Source organism: Xenopus tropicalis, chromosome 1 (genome assembly GCF_000004195.4).
Source record: "Xenopus tropicalis strain Nigerian chromosome 1, UCB_Xtro_10.0, whole genome shotgun sequence".
Lineage (NCBI taxonomy): Eukaryota > Metazoa > Chordata > Amphibia > Anura > Pipidae > Xenopus > Xenopus tropicalis.
This window is the reverse complement of record NC_030677.2, coordinates 17,631,019-17,647,676: the sequence shown is the minus strand read 5'-3', so window position 1 is coordinate 17,647,676 and position 16,658 is coordinate 17,631,019. Positions and strand designations below refer to the sequence as shown.

Here is a 16,658-nt window from a genome sequence, read left to right as displayed (position 1 = left end):
CTGCATGGCAGTGTTTGTAATACGGTGTGTTTTGTGGTAACTGTTTAACCCTAAACAAAACCACAGAATATTAAAAACCATATAAAACGCACATGGCATCTCCCCCCCCCCCCACACACACATAAAGAAAATCACCACAGTTCAGAAAAAAAAGCTTTCAGTTGTATAGATTAGGGATTCTACCTTTTTTCACAAAACTTCTGAAAAATTTTGTAGAGTGAGGAAAGTCTCGGTCAGGTAAGTCCCAGTTGTGGCAAAATAGTCATGGTTGCATCAAAAAAGTTGTGTGGTAGCAGCAATTTTCCAAGAGTTCCAAGATTTTAATGGAATCTGTTAGCTCAGGGGTGGGCAAACTACAGCCCACTGGCCTTTTTAATCCGGCCCACCGACTCCAGCCCCCTTAAAAGAATTGCGGGCCCTGATTAGTTGCGCCCTGTGCGTGCGCGTGATGTCAGCACGCACAGGGTGCAACCATATAAAAGGACAGAAGCAGCCAGGGGACAAAAGGGAGCCGCAGGTCACTGGGGGGGAGATGGAGGATGCTGGGAAGGACGCTGGGGGAAGCTGGGAGGGAGCTGGAGGATGCTGGGGTGGACAGCTGCAGGATGCTGGGGAGTGGAGCTGGAGGATGCTGGGTGGGATGCTGGGGGGAAGCTGAGAGGCCCCGTGATTTCTGATGGCAGCCCCAGGCATAACGCTGGCCCGGCCCGGCCGGCCTGTCTGTAAGTCAATGTGGTGCCTGAAGCCAAAAAGTTTGCCCACCACTGAGTTAGCTGATGGGATTTTCCTTCCCTTTTTATTTTCTTTTAAACCTTTGCGTCACTTCCAGGCCCGGACTGGCAATCTGTGAGTTCCGGTAAATGCCAGAGGGGCTGCTGTAAGATGCCAAAGACACTCACTATTTATTAGGCTGCTGGGGGGCTTTTTGGGTCTCTGGGTACTTGCAATGCCAGGGCCAATTTTGTATCCCAGTCTGGGCCTGATCCCCTGCCATACCCATCAGTTCTCTCCTCCTTCTACTTTTGATCTTCTGCATTTGTTTTTGTAAAAAGGGATCTAAACCCTCCCTTGATTTTATTTATATCTGGCGGTTTCAGAGATATGTTCATTGTATGCAACCATTATTGTACAGTGCTGTGGAATATGTTGGTGCATCAAACAACGTATATTACATTGATATATAATTTTTAAATGCAACTAAGTGCGTTTTTGGAAGTTCAAAATGTATGTCTCTATTTTATTGTACTATGTACATGTGGCAAGCACAAAAAAATGCAGATTTAAAAAGCAAAAAAAAAATAAAATAAGAAAGAATATCAGCTGCAATAAAACGCAATTCTGAATGCCCTGAAAAAGCACACTTAACCATTACAATTAGTAACAGGCTGTATAGCCATATCCCTGCGCACCTCACCGACTGAACAATGGCAACAGAGGGATTCCATTCTATTCCTTCACCATTTTATTGCCCCTTACTTTTCACAGTGTTTCACTATGTCATTCTGTTAGGCCATTAATTCCCCTTTACTTCTACCATCATCACCTTTTTCCAAGCATTTCCTAAATGTCCTGTTTTTTATGTTCTTTTTTTTCCCATTGTCTCATTTGCTCTCGATTTCTTTTGTCATTTACACTTTCCCCCTTTATTCCCTGCCTCAGGGCTGGAACCAGGGGTAGGCAGAAGAGGCAGCTGCCTAGGGCGCAATGATTGGGGGGCACCAGGCAGGAGCCTCTCTTGCCTACCCCTAGTCTGTGCTCCTTTGTCATTGCCCCCACTGCTTATCATTACGTGGTGGGGGCAATGACCCATCGCATTGCATCCCCCCCACGCGGGAACAGCGGAACTGCGCATGTGAACCAAAGCACACATGAGGGGGGGGGAAGGTGCAGGGACGAGGTGGCCGACCAGGTTGCCTAGGGCACCCGGTCGGCTTGGCCTACCCCTGCCCTGCCTCCTCTGTTTTTCTTCACAATTTTGTTCAGTGAAGGAACCCCATTGTTACTTTGGAATGCTATTTTATATGTAGTTGGCAAAGCCTCCATTATCTACTTTAGCGGCAAACAGTGTGACAGAAATTACTCATGGTAGCACACAGCTGTCACTTTAGAATGTGCTCTGCTTTAATTATTCAGTTTGTAGCCTCTTCCATCTGTACAGTTGCCACCAGGTGGGTTTTATTGCCCCAGTTGGTAAAACACCTGTCGAGGCTGAGCCCAGTATCAACTGCCAACTTCATGATTCTATGAATTCAGCCCCTGGTCTGTCCCTTAGGTCCCCGATCTGCCCAGACCACTCCGCCTGCTGGCCTATAAGGTTATTCTTATTAGGTGGCAACCCTATCCATCTGGTAAGTATATGTCAAAAAGGCCGCCCTCCGTATGGTTAACACATTGCAATGTACCTGTGAGTTACTTCAAAGAGCACCGGGTGAAGGCAGACTCAAGACAGGAGGCTACAGGGGACAAGGCTTAGGTAACTGTTCCAAACCATATTATTACATTACAAATAGTTTTAAAAGGCTGCATATTTTTAAATTGATCTATATTGCAAAGTTGCTTGGAAATATATTTATTTTTCAGTAAACTTATGTTGTTTTAGTTGGTCTTTGGTTCCCCTTTAATTTGTAAGAGCTGCAACTTACTTGTCACAATGCAGTTGGCTGTATTTGTTATTTTTTTATATGATTAGACTCATGCAGATTCAGCAACATGACCCTTTCAGTCAGAATGTCGCCTTCCTGCATATATTCATATTCTTCTTCTACTTTAGCACTCTCCAGATAGCAGGTAAGATTAATGGGCAAAGCCCAAGATCTAGGATGTCACAGGACTGACAGATAGAGCAGCACTTTAATATGATGAGATGCAGTTGTGCCCCCAGCATCGCACCCTCACATAGAGCAATGTACCCCAGTACAAGGCAAAGGTTCATAGCATTGCCCCAGTAACAACAGTCCCATAGGAGGTCTACAATTTGGCTGATGTGGGGACTGTCACTGGCTAATCCAGCACTCATTTAAAAATAATGTTTTAATTTCTGTGCATTTCTGCACTTTTTGTGAATGAAATTATGTGCCAATAAAATGCACAAAATAATCCATTAATATTATTAGATTTTAAAACTTAAAAAATGAGAGATATATAATAATACACTTATCAACAGCCAACGTAATGTATCTACAGCCAACGTTACGTTTCGGTCCCCATATTATAATATAATAATATATAATAATATGAGGAGGGCCTTACTGCCAATCTAGAGAAACTTTGCCTGAACATAGGAGGGGGCCTGTGACACTGCTTGTCAGGAACATAAAATGCTACTTTGACTTTCTTACCCCAGCGGGTACACAGTAATTCACACTCACAGCCACGTATGATGAAAGATTTAACACCTGCCCCAAAGAGAATCATGGTCCCATTGTGACTGGATCTCACTTTCACATATCTATGAGTTCAAAGGAACCATTATGACTGAATGTCTGTGACTGTACTACCCCTAAGGCTTAAATGCCAGGGAATTCCAGTTGCTTTAGACTTATTTTACTAGATACTGTATCTCATGAACTGTATGAAAGAAAATCTTTATAGAGAGTATGACTGAAGATTTGAAATTATAGGAATTGTTTTTCTATGAAGAGTAGTATCATAAGGGCCATGTTGTTGCCCATAGGAAATCACACTCTGGATTACATGATACAGCTTTATTTTTATGTAGGGCTTGTGGATAGATAGGTCAGTATGGGTCTGTATGTGAGTGTATAGATAGGTCAGTGTGGGTCTGTATGTGAGTGTATAGATAGGTCAGTATGGGTCTGTATGTGAGTGGATAGATAGGTCAGTATGGGTCTGTATGTGAGTGGATAGATAGGTCAGTATGGGTCTGTGTGTGAGTGGATAGATAGGTCAGTATGGGTCTGTATGTGAGTGGATAGATAGGTCAGTATGGGTCTGTATGTGAGTGGATAGATAGGTCAGTATGGGTCTGTATGTGAGTGGATAGATAGGTCAGTATGGGTCTGTATGTGAGTGGATAGATAGGTCAGTATGGGTCTGTATGTGAGTGGATAGATAGGTCAGTATGGGTCTGTATGTGAGTGGATAGATAGGTCAGTATGGGTCTGTATGTGAGTGGATAGATAGGTCAGTATGGGTCTGTGTGTGAGTGGATAGATAGGTCAGTATGGGTCTGTGTGTGAGTGTATAGATAGGTCAGTATGGGTCTGTATGTGAGTGGGTAGATAGGTCAGTATGGGTCTGTATGTGAGTGTATAGATAGGTCAGTGTGGGTCTGTATGTGAGTGTATAGATAGGTCAGTGTGGGTCTGTATGTGAGTGGATAGATAGGTCAGTATGGGTCTGTATGTGAGTGTATAGATAGGTCAGTGTGGGTCTGTATGTGAGTGGATAGATAGGTCAGTGTGGGTCTGTATGTGAGTGTATAGATAGGCCAGTATAAGTTTACGTGTTTGCTGGGTCTTTTTGAACCCAACTATGTAACTATGTATGGTGAAGAGTGTGAATCACATGGGATAATAACTAGAGGGATGAAGTGCAAGAAAAAAAAACTTAAAAAACAGTGTCAAAATAGGACTTAAACAAGGAAATATCAGTTGGCTACTGCAATACAGTACAGTATATCTTTTGATTGATAGAGTTAAAAATCACAGAGACATTTACAAAAATGAGTAGACAGACATGATCTATAAATCTTGCTTTAAAGACTGATGGCTGAAGCAGCTTCCCCCTCCCAGCCATTGGGCAATAAAGCACTTACTAATGCAGTCAGCTCCGTATTCATGGGGCAAGAGGCAGGTCTCTGGGAGACTTGTAGCAATGAAAGAGGAGCATAGTTAATCAAGTTAATGATTCCCTATATGTTTAATGATCCTATTAATTATGCAAAATTATTTATATTAGAAACTTTAAAAGTACCATGTACATACAGCAGTTTGTTCTGATCTTACTGGCCTTTCTAACTGATGCATTTGAATACAAACTATTTATCTATAATACTTCTATTTAAAACAAAATGATTTATCTGGTTTTGTTTCCAAACAACTGGGATCTGACATTAATTTTGGGTCTAAACAAAATAATGTAACATTTTGTCAGAAATATACAGCCTAAAAGTCCAGCACTTGAGGTCACAATGGCAAATATCTCCACACACACAGTGTTTTTGCCTTTGGTGCTCAGATAGGCCGGGATCATTGTGATCCAAACACTGCAGAAGAGCAGCATGCTGAAAGTGATGTACTTGGCCTCATTAAAACTGTCCGGTAAGCTCCGAGCTAAAAATGCTAAAACAAAACTAACAGCTGCCAGAAGCCCCATATACCCAATAACTGAGTAAAAGCCAAGAGCTGAGCCCTCATTGCACTGAATGATGATGGTTCCAGGGTAAGTGTGAATGTCCAGTTCCTGAAAGGGAGGAGAAATGGCCAACCAAGTAATGCAGATTATTATTTGAATGGACGAAAAGACCAAGACTACAGATCTGGACAGTTTCACTCCCATCCATTTTCCCCATGAGCTCCCTGGCTTGGTGGATTTGAAAGCAATATAAACCATGATAGTCTTGGCCAGGAGAGAAGAGACGGCTATGGAGAAGGCGATTCCATAAGTGATGTTACGCAGCCGGCAGGTTATATCCCCAGGGCGACCGAGGAACAGAAACACACTGAGGAAACTCAGCTTGATGGAGACAAGGAGGAGGAAACTGAGACTTCTGTTGTTGGCTCTCACAATGGGGGTGTCACAGTATTTTATAAACACTCCCAATATCAAAAATGTTATAAGCAAAAAGAGAACTGATATTGATGAGAGAACTATTGAAATTACATCAGTAGTGTAGGAAAGAAAGTCTTCCTTTTTTGGAATGCACCGAGTGTTTTCCTTATTGGGCCATTCCATGCTTGAGCAGCTGAAGCAGTTTTCACTGTCTTTAAACAAAAATAAAAAAGGGGGTAAATAGACTGAAAATGCTTGAGGTCCTACAGTGATTTCACAGCCATGGTCCCTTCCCAGAGACTGTTTACTGGGGCAAGGGACAATATCATCAGGAACTAGGGTTGTCACCTGTTCAGTTTGACCTGCATAGCCCAGTTTAACTGCCTGTCTGGTTTTCCAAATTAGGAAAAATGTGCATGACTCTCTAAGACTGATGCAGCGATCAGCCAGTCGCTGATCGCCATGTCATAGCCCCACACCCTTGATGTAACCAGCCTACCCCTTACCCACCCCTGTGACATCACTGCCTGCCCCCTGTGATGTCACCACCAACCCTATCAGGAACCAATTACCTCTACTGGATGGAATCAGTCTCATCCCCCAGTGCAGCATTGAATAATAATAGATTCTGAAGCATAGCTTTGATAATAAAAATATTCTAGAGATAGACCTAAAGATTTATTTATTTTTATAGGGCTTTACCTAACTTGTGCATTTTAATGGTGTTTAAGTCAGGGTGGCAGAGGGGACACCTACATCTCTAACGCCACCCGCCCCTCATGAATTCAGTTTGGCAGCGAAATTGAAGGTTTGTGCGCTTGAGTACAGAAGAATGTATAATTAAATGACCCCTTAAGTTAATTACTAAAGGGCACAGATAGGGATATTGGGTTCTTATGGAATACAAAACAAAAATGGTTGTCTTTTAAAATGCTAAAGTCTTGATGATAAGTCTTCAAATATTGTCAATATAAAGTCATTACTGTTGTCCATTTATTTCTAAAAAAAAAATGAAAACCATTAAGGACCACCTTATAGACCTAATTCAGATGCTCTACATATGCTGTAAGGAAATTAATGATGATATTGGTAATACATTTATCCGGCTATGTGTTTTTTCAGGTATTGCACCTTTAATTGCTACTGCATTTATCCTGTGCTATTTTTAATGGAATACTGTCACAGGAAAACATGTTTTTTCCAAACCCAGCATTGTAATCTGTTTTTCCCATGGGGCTAGCCATATTCTTCATTTCCCAGGGTGCCACAGCCATGTGACCTGTGCTCTGATAAACTTCAGTCACACTTTACTGCTGCGCTGCAAGTTGGAGTGATATCCCCCCCCTCACCCCCAGCAGCCGATCAGCAGAACAATGAAGGGAGCAAGATAGCAGCTCCCAGTAGGTATCAGAATAGCACTCAATAGTAAGAAATCCAAGTCCGGCTTGGGACTCCTCCAGTTACATGGGAGTAGGAGAAACAATAGGTTAGCTGAAAGCAGTTCTAATGTGTAGCGCTGGCTGAAAGCTCAGACTCAGGCACAATGCACTGAGATGGCGCCTAAACACCAATATTACAGCTACAAATACATTTGTTGGTTCATGAATAAAATGTTAAATGGCAGAGGGAATTATTTGCTATGCAACAGTGTAATTTAGAAATAAAAAGTATCCCATAAAAATCATGATAGTATCCCCTTAACCAAGTGAAGGAAACATGGTATATCTGGTGAGCAAGACTTTAAATCAATCTCAATGAATTCCAGTCTACTGGCAGTACTATATGTGCTTACAAAGGCCGTCCTTTTGTCTTATTTCTCATTTGTTTTTTTTTTAACTAATAACTCTATTTAATCCTCAGGTAGACTTATTCTGCCCCAGTCTCACTTTGCTGATCTTGTTCAGTTTCATACAAATATGGTGCCTATGATTAAGTGCATCATAGGCATGCACGAAACGCGTTAGGCGTGAAGGAAAGCAGTTCTACTGAAGTTGGTGGAAGCTGACTTGTCATTTTTTACACAAAGAAATTGAAATTGGCTTTATGTTTGGCACCGTATGGCCAACTTTAGCCTCTCCAAACACGATAAATAAGATAAATAACCCTTCACATGTGCTCTATTTAGAGATAGTGAAATTATCTTAAATGAGTAAGCAATAATATTAGGGTGTAGACTTGTCACTTTACCACCTCTGGGTAGACATACACATCAGGAAATACTTAGATACATGTCTAAAGAAAATAAAGGCATAGCCTTGTAAAGGAAAAACCTGCACAGTGACAGGAAAAACATATTTCATAATAATAATAATAATTTTAAATAATAAAATAATTTATTATTGCATCATTTATTGCAATAACATCATTATATTATAATAATTCTGATACAAATAAACACCCTTTTCAGTGTTGTATATCGGATAAATTTGCTCAAAACGACTGTTTGCCTATTTTTCTCAAAAGATAAAACTGTCCTATTAGTATTTCACATGGGGGTATATTTATCATTGTCAACAATGTCAGCAAATGATAGAGAGATTGCTTCTCGTCATAGGGGTTTTTCTGGGCACGATCAGATTTAAAATAAATAAATAAAAAGCTTATCAGATTTTAGGTAGTGAGCTTTTTAAAGGGGACCACCCAAATACAACTGAAGCTTTTTGGGAAAAAAAAGCAAAGCGATAATTTCAAGCAACTTTGCAATATACATCAATTAAAAATATGCAGCCATTTCATCATTTCTAATGTAATCATATGGTTTGGAACACTTCCCTAAGCCCCGCCCCCTGTTCCCCTGCTGATCTGGCTGACTGCTTTGAGACTCAAATAAAATGTAACAGTAGTCGCCTGCCCTCAGCCTGCCTCCTCCCAATCCCACAATTCCCTGCTGCACACGTGATGTCAATAAGGAAAGGAACATCACAGTGCAATGCATTGTGGGTTATGTAGTTCCTGCATGCTGTTTGTAAGCTTTGGAGATGTTGTTACAATTTGTAATATTAATGTTTTTGTCCCTCCTCCCCTGTCAGGATTTTAAATGATGCAGAAAGAGAAGAACTGTTTTGCATCTGGATTTCAGCATATAAAATGGTATTTATTCCTACTTTTTGAAGGATCAGATTACAGTGATAGGGCTATTGGGGGTTTTAGTGTTGTGTGGGGCTCTTGTGTGGAGTTCCCCCTTTAATTTTATACAGCCAGTTTTCTGATATTGAACGCTAGTAAATATGTCCTATGGTTTATTGTCAGCTTAGTATCTCTAACACTGCATAAAGTCATGTTTTACAATGGAGCCATGAGAACAACATGTTCATATATTTATTTTTAACAACTTTAGTTATCTGAACACTGTGATCAGTAATCAATAAGCCTCAATACCAATTTTACTGGAGATCTCTCCCTCAGAACACTGGATACAGTTATAACAGCAGGTGTGGATTGAAGGTGCCGGGGCCTTTCTGTATCCTGGGAGGCAGCTTTCTGAGCACTGAGATCTTGGCATCTGAAATGATATAAAAATGTAAGGAAATATTCATCAAACAGTGCAAGGTAATCTCTGCATTATAATCTAAAGCTTGTACATGCAATGTGTAATTGCCTACAATCTATAGAGGTATGTTCAGTCAAAGACAGTTTAGAACATAGTGACCTACTAAAGTCTTAAAATAAAGGCTTTTATATATTTATATCAGTCCAGGAAGACTATCAGTGGCATTTTAATTTAATGATATACCAGATGAAGGCTCCAAAGTAAACTGGACTGCAAGGATATCTAATTTAAAACTCGATTTTATTCAATCATTAAAAACAAACGCGTCAGGCGTGATGTTTTTAATGATTGAATAAAATCGAGTTTTAAATTGGATATCCTTGCAGTCCAGTTTACTTTGGAGCCTTCATCTGGTATATTGTTTATTTCCCCTAAGCTACGGGTTCGGGGCTCCGAGCACCCGGACCAACTTTGGAATACGGTGAGTGTTAATTGATCTAAATTTATTACTCACTTGGCTGTGGTTTTGATTCTTTCTAGCGATAGACCCAGGGTTTGTACACCCAGGTCTCTTTCTTAACTTGGTACGTACCATACCATTACTATACGAAGTTCCATTTAACTATTTGATTTGGTTTATATTTACTTTTTCTATTTGTATATGTTGCATTTTAATTTAAGGAATATTTACCAGTCTCCATAGAGCTACAATATGCTTTTAAGTTTCCGAGAAGCTGCAGGTCTCTAGATTAAAGGCAATGCTGTAGCCAGTGTGTCAGACCTTGCCAAAAGGACACCACCAGAACCCTATTCATGTATCTGGGTTTTAAAGCTTGGGTCCTGATTTCCCTCATGGTAGCCACCGTATGAAAAAAGTAAGGAACAAGAGGGTCAATCTTTTCCCAAGAGGGATTTCCATGCCAAGGCCTAATCAACCATGTAAAAGCAAAATGAGCCAATTGTACAAGGCCAGGAGCAATGAACCTTCTACAAAAATGGAAGACAGGTGGGGGGGCAGGAGAATGGGCAGCAGTAGGTGGAGGAGGCTCAGGTTGCATCAGTAACAAGTTGTAAGTACCAAGAAGCAAATGGGGTACAGACAGAGAGCCCTTAATGAGGGACTTGGAGGACTGCTAATATATATACAGATATCGGACCTGCTATCCAGAATTATCAAGGGGATATGGTGTCTTTTTTGGATCACCATAGCTTTAGTCTTCTAAAAAATATTTAAATATTAATTAAACCCAAAAGGATTGTTTTGCCTTCTATTAGGATTAATTATATCTTAGTTGGAATCAAGTACAGGTACTGTTTTATTATTACAGAGAAAAGGGAATCATTTAACCATGAAATAAACCCAATAGGGCTGTTCTGCCCCAATAAGGGGTAATTATATCTTAGTTGGGATCAAGTACAGGTACTGTTTTATTATTACAGAGAAAAGGGAATCATTTAACCATTAAATAAACCCAATAGGGCTGTTCTGCCCCCAATAAGGGATAATTATATCTTAGTTGGGATCAAGTACTGGTACTGTTTTATTATTACAGAGAAAAGGGAATCATTTAACCATTAAATAAACCCAATAGGGCTGTTCTGCCCCAATAAGGGGTAATTATATCTTAGTTGGGATCAAGTACAGGTACTGTTTTATTATTACAGAGAAAAGGGAATCATTTAACCATGAAATAAACCCAATAGGGCTGTTCTGCCCCCAATAAGGGGTAATTATATCTTAGTTGGGATCAAGTACAGGTACTGTTTTATTATTACAGAGAAAAGGGAATCATTTAACCATTAAATAAACCCAATAGGGCTGTTCTGCCCCCAATAAGGGGTAATTATATCTTAGTTGGGATCAAGTACAAGGTACATTTTGGACAAGTGCATTTGATGGATGATTATCTTGATATACGGGCATATATAAAGGAAGATGCTACCCCCACAAACAAAGTCTCTGCTGGATCTTCTTAGACTTTTAGGTAATAACTTGAAGTCACTAAGGATTTCTATGACCAGAAATAAGCCTGCACAATGAAAGTGATTTAATTCCTACAGTCATTTATAAAGAAATTTGAAATTACAGTTAATGGTTTATACTATATCTTATCATGAATTTCTCTAAATACGCAGAAAAGAATAATCTGTGTGCACAATAAAAAAGAAAGAACTTTTTCTTGCACTTGGGTTTTTTTTTTTTCCGAGACAAGAGAAGCCTCAGTAGAGAAAGAAGCCATATGTTCTCATACCTTGTTGTCTGGTGATTTCCATCGTATTAACTCTGTGTTTATATTAAGTCTGTGATCTGATGGCGCCCATGGTGTGTACTTTCCGACTTGTGTCTGAGACATGGAGGAGGAGTAATAATGATTGTAGAACAAGTTAGTAATCCCATACTGAGTGAGAAATTCTCCATTTTCATCAAAATAATACATTTGGTCCTCTGTGTCTCTAAGTGTGACTCTTTTCAGGTAGTGACGTAACTAGAAAGAAAATATTTAGTGACAAATGCTTTTATTACCGTATGTACTTGAGTATAAGCCGATCCGAATATAAGCTGAGGTACCTAATTTTACCTAAGAAAACTGGAAAAACCTGTTGACTCGAGTATTAGCCTAGGGTGTGAAATGCGGACTTCTCTTTAATTCAACATAGAACCATATAGCTTTCACTTTTACATTGCCATTGTGATCTCATGTGTTTCTATCTGAGGGGGCTGCCATGTTTGGGCAACAGCTGTTTGTTGTTGTTTGAAAACACTGCCCTTGATCTTAGTTTGAAAACCAGTTTCAGGCCAGATATCGGTTGGGCAGGCCCCTCGTTTCTGCCCCTACACGGGCCGATCACTTAAACCCCCAATCAGCTCCACTCTTCCCTCTTTTCCTCTTCTATGATCTCTCATTAATTCACCCTTTACCCCTCCGTTGCATGATAGCTTTGGCCCTTTTGAAGTCACTGTGTTCTGTTCCTTTTTTCATGGTTCACCCACATTTGTCACCATCCAGTAGGTCGGTGAGAAAAATGTAAAAAGATTGCTGCCCTATTGCCAGCCCAACTTACCTACTCTATTCAAATGCCTAGAATTTTCACCTGAAGTTCTCTGATATCCATATAAAGCAGCGGAGCAAAAAGAGCAGGCCGGATAGACCTGGGGCAGGGCATAGACAGAACAGGAGCAGAGCTGAGGTGGAGCAGGTAAGTCTAAGATGAAGCCTTCAGACTGAGTTTGCATATCTGCAATCGGGCACTCAGACCTCTATGTATTTCCTACTGCCCTGACCTGGAAGTAGGCAGTCTCCGCAGCTTTGAAATGCACCTCATTCAGAAATCAGAGTATACAAGTTAAACTGATGTTTGCAAGCTGTCACAATCCTCCCCTGAAGCCGAATGAAACAGACATTTGCACTGCACTAGGGATGAACAAACTTTGTTGTGGTGCAGTTTCATTGATAAATTTGCAATTTCGCCAGCTGTGAAATTTTTGCAAATTTATGCTACAGTTTCTCAATGTGGACAATTTCCATTCAGCACTTTGTAAATTATGTTACGGCCCTCCTCGCTTTCCCCCTTCCTCCTCACCATCTTATTCTGTAGCCAGTGTAAAGGCATGGGCATCAGGCCCGCCATTCTAGCAATGAACACGATTCTGGCATGATGCAAAGCTTTCCTTACTAACAAAAAAGCACCTGGCTGCTTGTTGTAGTTGTGTAATTCCAAGACTGAAGGAAACAAGGTTTAAATATTATATATAGTGTAGGTGAAGTTTATTATGATTGACTAACCCAATAGTCAACCCCTTTAGCCCACTTGCCTTTTCTTGCATTGACTCAAAATATAATTTTTTGCCTAATAAAAGAAACCAAAATTCTAAGCAGCTTTGCAATATACATTTATTACAAGTTTGCAATGGTTTTTGAGTTATTTGTATTTATAATTGCTATTAGAAGCAGTGCTTGCCTGTCCTTTTCTATCCCCTGCCCTGGTGGCTCAGACTGTTGAAACGATGTAACACAAGGCAGCGGCCTGACAGACCTGTATTGCTGGAGGAGCAAGTCCTTTGCAACATTGTTTAAAATGTAACAACCAGGAGTTCAGCAAATGCTGCTTTCAATAGCAATTACATTTACAAATAACATTTAATGACATTATTTCATATTGGAAAGTTGCTTAGAATTATGTTTTCTTTTATTATGCAAAACATTATTTTTGGGGTTGACATGCCCTTTAATGGGATGGTTCACCTTTAAGTTTAATATGTTATAAAATGAAAAATTCTATGCAACTTTTCAATTAGTGGTCGTTATTTATTTGTTATGGTTTTGGAATTATTTGCCTTTCTCTTCAGACATTTTCCAACTTTCAAATGGGGGTCACTGACCCCAGCAGCCAAAAACTATTGCTCTTTGAGGCTCCAGTTTTATTGTTATTGTTACTTTTTATAACTTCTTTTTCTATTCAGTCTCTTTCCTTTTCATATCTCATTCTCTCATTCAAACCACTCCCCAGTTGCTAAGGTAATTTGGACCCTAGCAACCAGACTGAAGAATTGCTGAACAATTATTTAAATAATGAAAAAAACCTGCAAATAATAAAAAATGAAGACCAGTTGCAAATTGTCTCAGTATATTACTACATCATACTAGAAGTTAACTGAAAGGTGGACATGAAGGCATGAAGAGCCAAACTACTGAGAAACCCATTATCTGGAAAAGCCAAGGCCTGAATAATAGATCCCATACCCAAAACTATATTATAGTAAAGAACATCATTGCATAAGCAGGTATTGACTACGTATATGCACTACAACTAAAATCTTGCCTTGGTAATCAAAAGAAGGCTGAAGTGGGTGTTATGGTGGTGGGGGCCTAACTGGGCCCCATAGAGCTATAGTTACATGACTGTAAATGGAATAGTAACGAGCTGTAGCTAGGGTTGCCAGCCCGACCTGTACACATTATACCTGTTACCATTGTTATTAATAAGGTAGAAAGGTTGGTATTTATTTCAAGAAAAGGTCACAATCCTAACAGAAACAATAGAGAGAGAAGCCAAGTGGTTCAAGTTAGTGAGGATGGTGCTAGGGCTTTTAGGAGGAAACTGGGGGATAGAGACTGGTTCAGGTCATGCAGTCATGGTGAAGATCTATTTGTGTATGTTTAAAGAAACTTCTGGTCAGTTCATTATATTATTCTTTAATTAGACTTGTTGCACTTCCTAAACCCTCTTTGTATTTTATAGTGATGGAACAGGCAGTGTAAGCGTTTCAAAGCTGAATTGCAACCCACTTGGTACTAAAATACCCTTGCATAGCTTCCTCCTAAAAATATGGTAATTGTCATATTTAGTTGTGCAGAACATTAAAGTTATTTGACTGAACTCAGCTGAATCAAGACTGGAAGTGTATGGCCAAATCTGAATCTTCTGCGAACTTGAATGTGCTATATATTTACAACAGAACCAGCAATGCAGTGAGTATCATCATATATATACTATGTTTTATTTACAATGCAGAACACCATGTGAAAAAGAGTGTCAGGCTGCAATGGGGCCATGTACATATCATCTGCCCTATGACAGGAGGTAATTAATGATTAAACAAAAGGTTACTGGGCACCTGAAAACCATAGGAGTGCCCCTAATGTGTTAATCGAAGAACTGAATCAAGAAAATACAGAACACATTTCTCAAGTGAGGTATCTTTTCTTGATTCAAGGGGATGACCGGTTCCCCTTGACACTACTTTCTGCACCAAGTGCTGGATCCCTGGGGTATGAGTGCTTGGTAAGTGAGCATTAAGGGGCACTCACTTGCACCCTATACCGCTCTACCACTTACTCCCCAAGAAAAATTGCATTTATAAATAACTCTAAAACCAGTAAACATCTTTAATGGATAAATGTATATTGTAAAGTTGCTTAGCATGACCTTTATTAATATAAAAAAACAGTTTTGGGGTCCTTACAGGGGGGTTGAGACAACTGGCAAGAAGCCTATGATTTGGATATTTTGGGCCCAAAATTTGGGATAAGGCCCAAAATTAACTAGGCCTAAATATTTTCTGCTTTCAGACAATATATTTTATTACTTACGTGATGTTTGTAACTGTAGCCCCTTTCATGCTTTTCTTTAGATCGGTTAATAAGAAGTCCCTGGGCCATAGTAAGAGCTGCGAGATATACACCAGGAGGATGGAAAGTATCATTAAAACCTTCAAGATCTGTAAGTCGTTGCTTTCCAAGGCAGTTGTTAAGCCAATCTGGTAAATGCCTTTTATTAGAACCCTTTCTGCATGCATCTGTCCATATTTTTTTAAGAAATACATCTTCAGGGTATTTGGAAGGGTGTCTGTCTGCTGCAAATTGTTTAAATTGTAACTTGTACATATTTCCAGGGTCTAGGAAATGTGGGACAAATATTAAGCTGCCATGGAATAGATCATCGGTTAATTCCAAAGTATCACTGTAAGATGCCCAGATAGAGGTGAGGACAAATGTCTTTTCACTGAGCTCAATCAGTAGTGAAGATAACTGCATTGCCATGGTTATATCAACTGTTCCACAAAGAACAATTACTTTGGCAGTGGATTTATCAATCGTCTGCCCAAACATCAATCTGTCACTTAATACTATATTATATTTGGGAAACTTAATGGTGAACTCAACACAGATGCCATCACTGGACAGATATCTGGTCAGCAGTTTATGTTCCCTCTCTCCATTGTCGTCATCAGATGTAAGAATTCCAACCCAGGTCCAACTAAAATATTTCAGTGACTTGCTTAAAGCAAAAAAATGATGCTGATTATTTTGTACCATGCGGAACAAGAATGGGAAGGCGACTCTGTCACTGAGCAATGGGTCGGTAGCGCCGTAACTGATCTGAGATTTGGAAATAAGGACAAATAGATGCCATCAGAATCACTATTTATACTCAGTATTATGTATAATGAACATGTAATTAAAAGGAGTGTAATATATATGGTCTTTCAATTACATTAGGAGTAATGGGTTTACCCCACAGTCTATTGCCCACCCTCTGGTTTAAATCTTTGTCAATGAATGCACTGACTGCAAACCCACTGAAACAGATAGACATCCAGGGTGAGCCTCAACATTTCACTCACCTTGCCTTTGCCCCTAAGAAGTGTAGTTCACCTCCTTACAAATAGTTAAAGTATATGTGAGAGAAGGATAAGGGGTTTAGGAAGGTGGTCAAGGTTACAGGTTTGGATAAAAATGTTAATTGTGCATTTGAAGAACTAAAGGTTTTTGATGTCTAATGGGAAGTGGAAGAGAGTTGTAGAGGATTGGTGCCCCTGGGGCAACTGGGGATATATGAATATGGGGAACTGTGGGTAGGCAGGATGTTTGATAGTTATGTCAGGCAGGACAAAAAATACCAGTTTACATCTGTCCATATTAATTTTGGACAA

At 39.8% G+C, this 16,658-nt stretch overlaps 1 protein-coding gene across 1 annotated transcript; it reads right to left on the bottom strand.

Annotated features, from left to right (window-relative positions):
* Positions 1 to 5,253: 5,253 nt before the first annotated feature.
* Positions 5,254 to 16,041, bottom strand: LOC100498296 (vomeronasal type-2 receptor 26; the record flags this gene model as incomplete). Its single annotated transcript, XM_012956003.2, has 4 exons — positions 15,316 to 16,041; positions 11,476 to 11,709; positions 9,112 to 9,235; positions 5,254 to 5,945 (listed from the first exon to the last, which is right to left on the bottom strand). Coding segments are annotated over exons 1-4 (1,776 nt in total), but the record flags the coding sequence as incomplete, so codon positions are not given.
* Between the last annotated feature and the right edge of the window lie 617 nt (positions 16,042 to 16,658).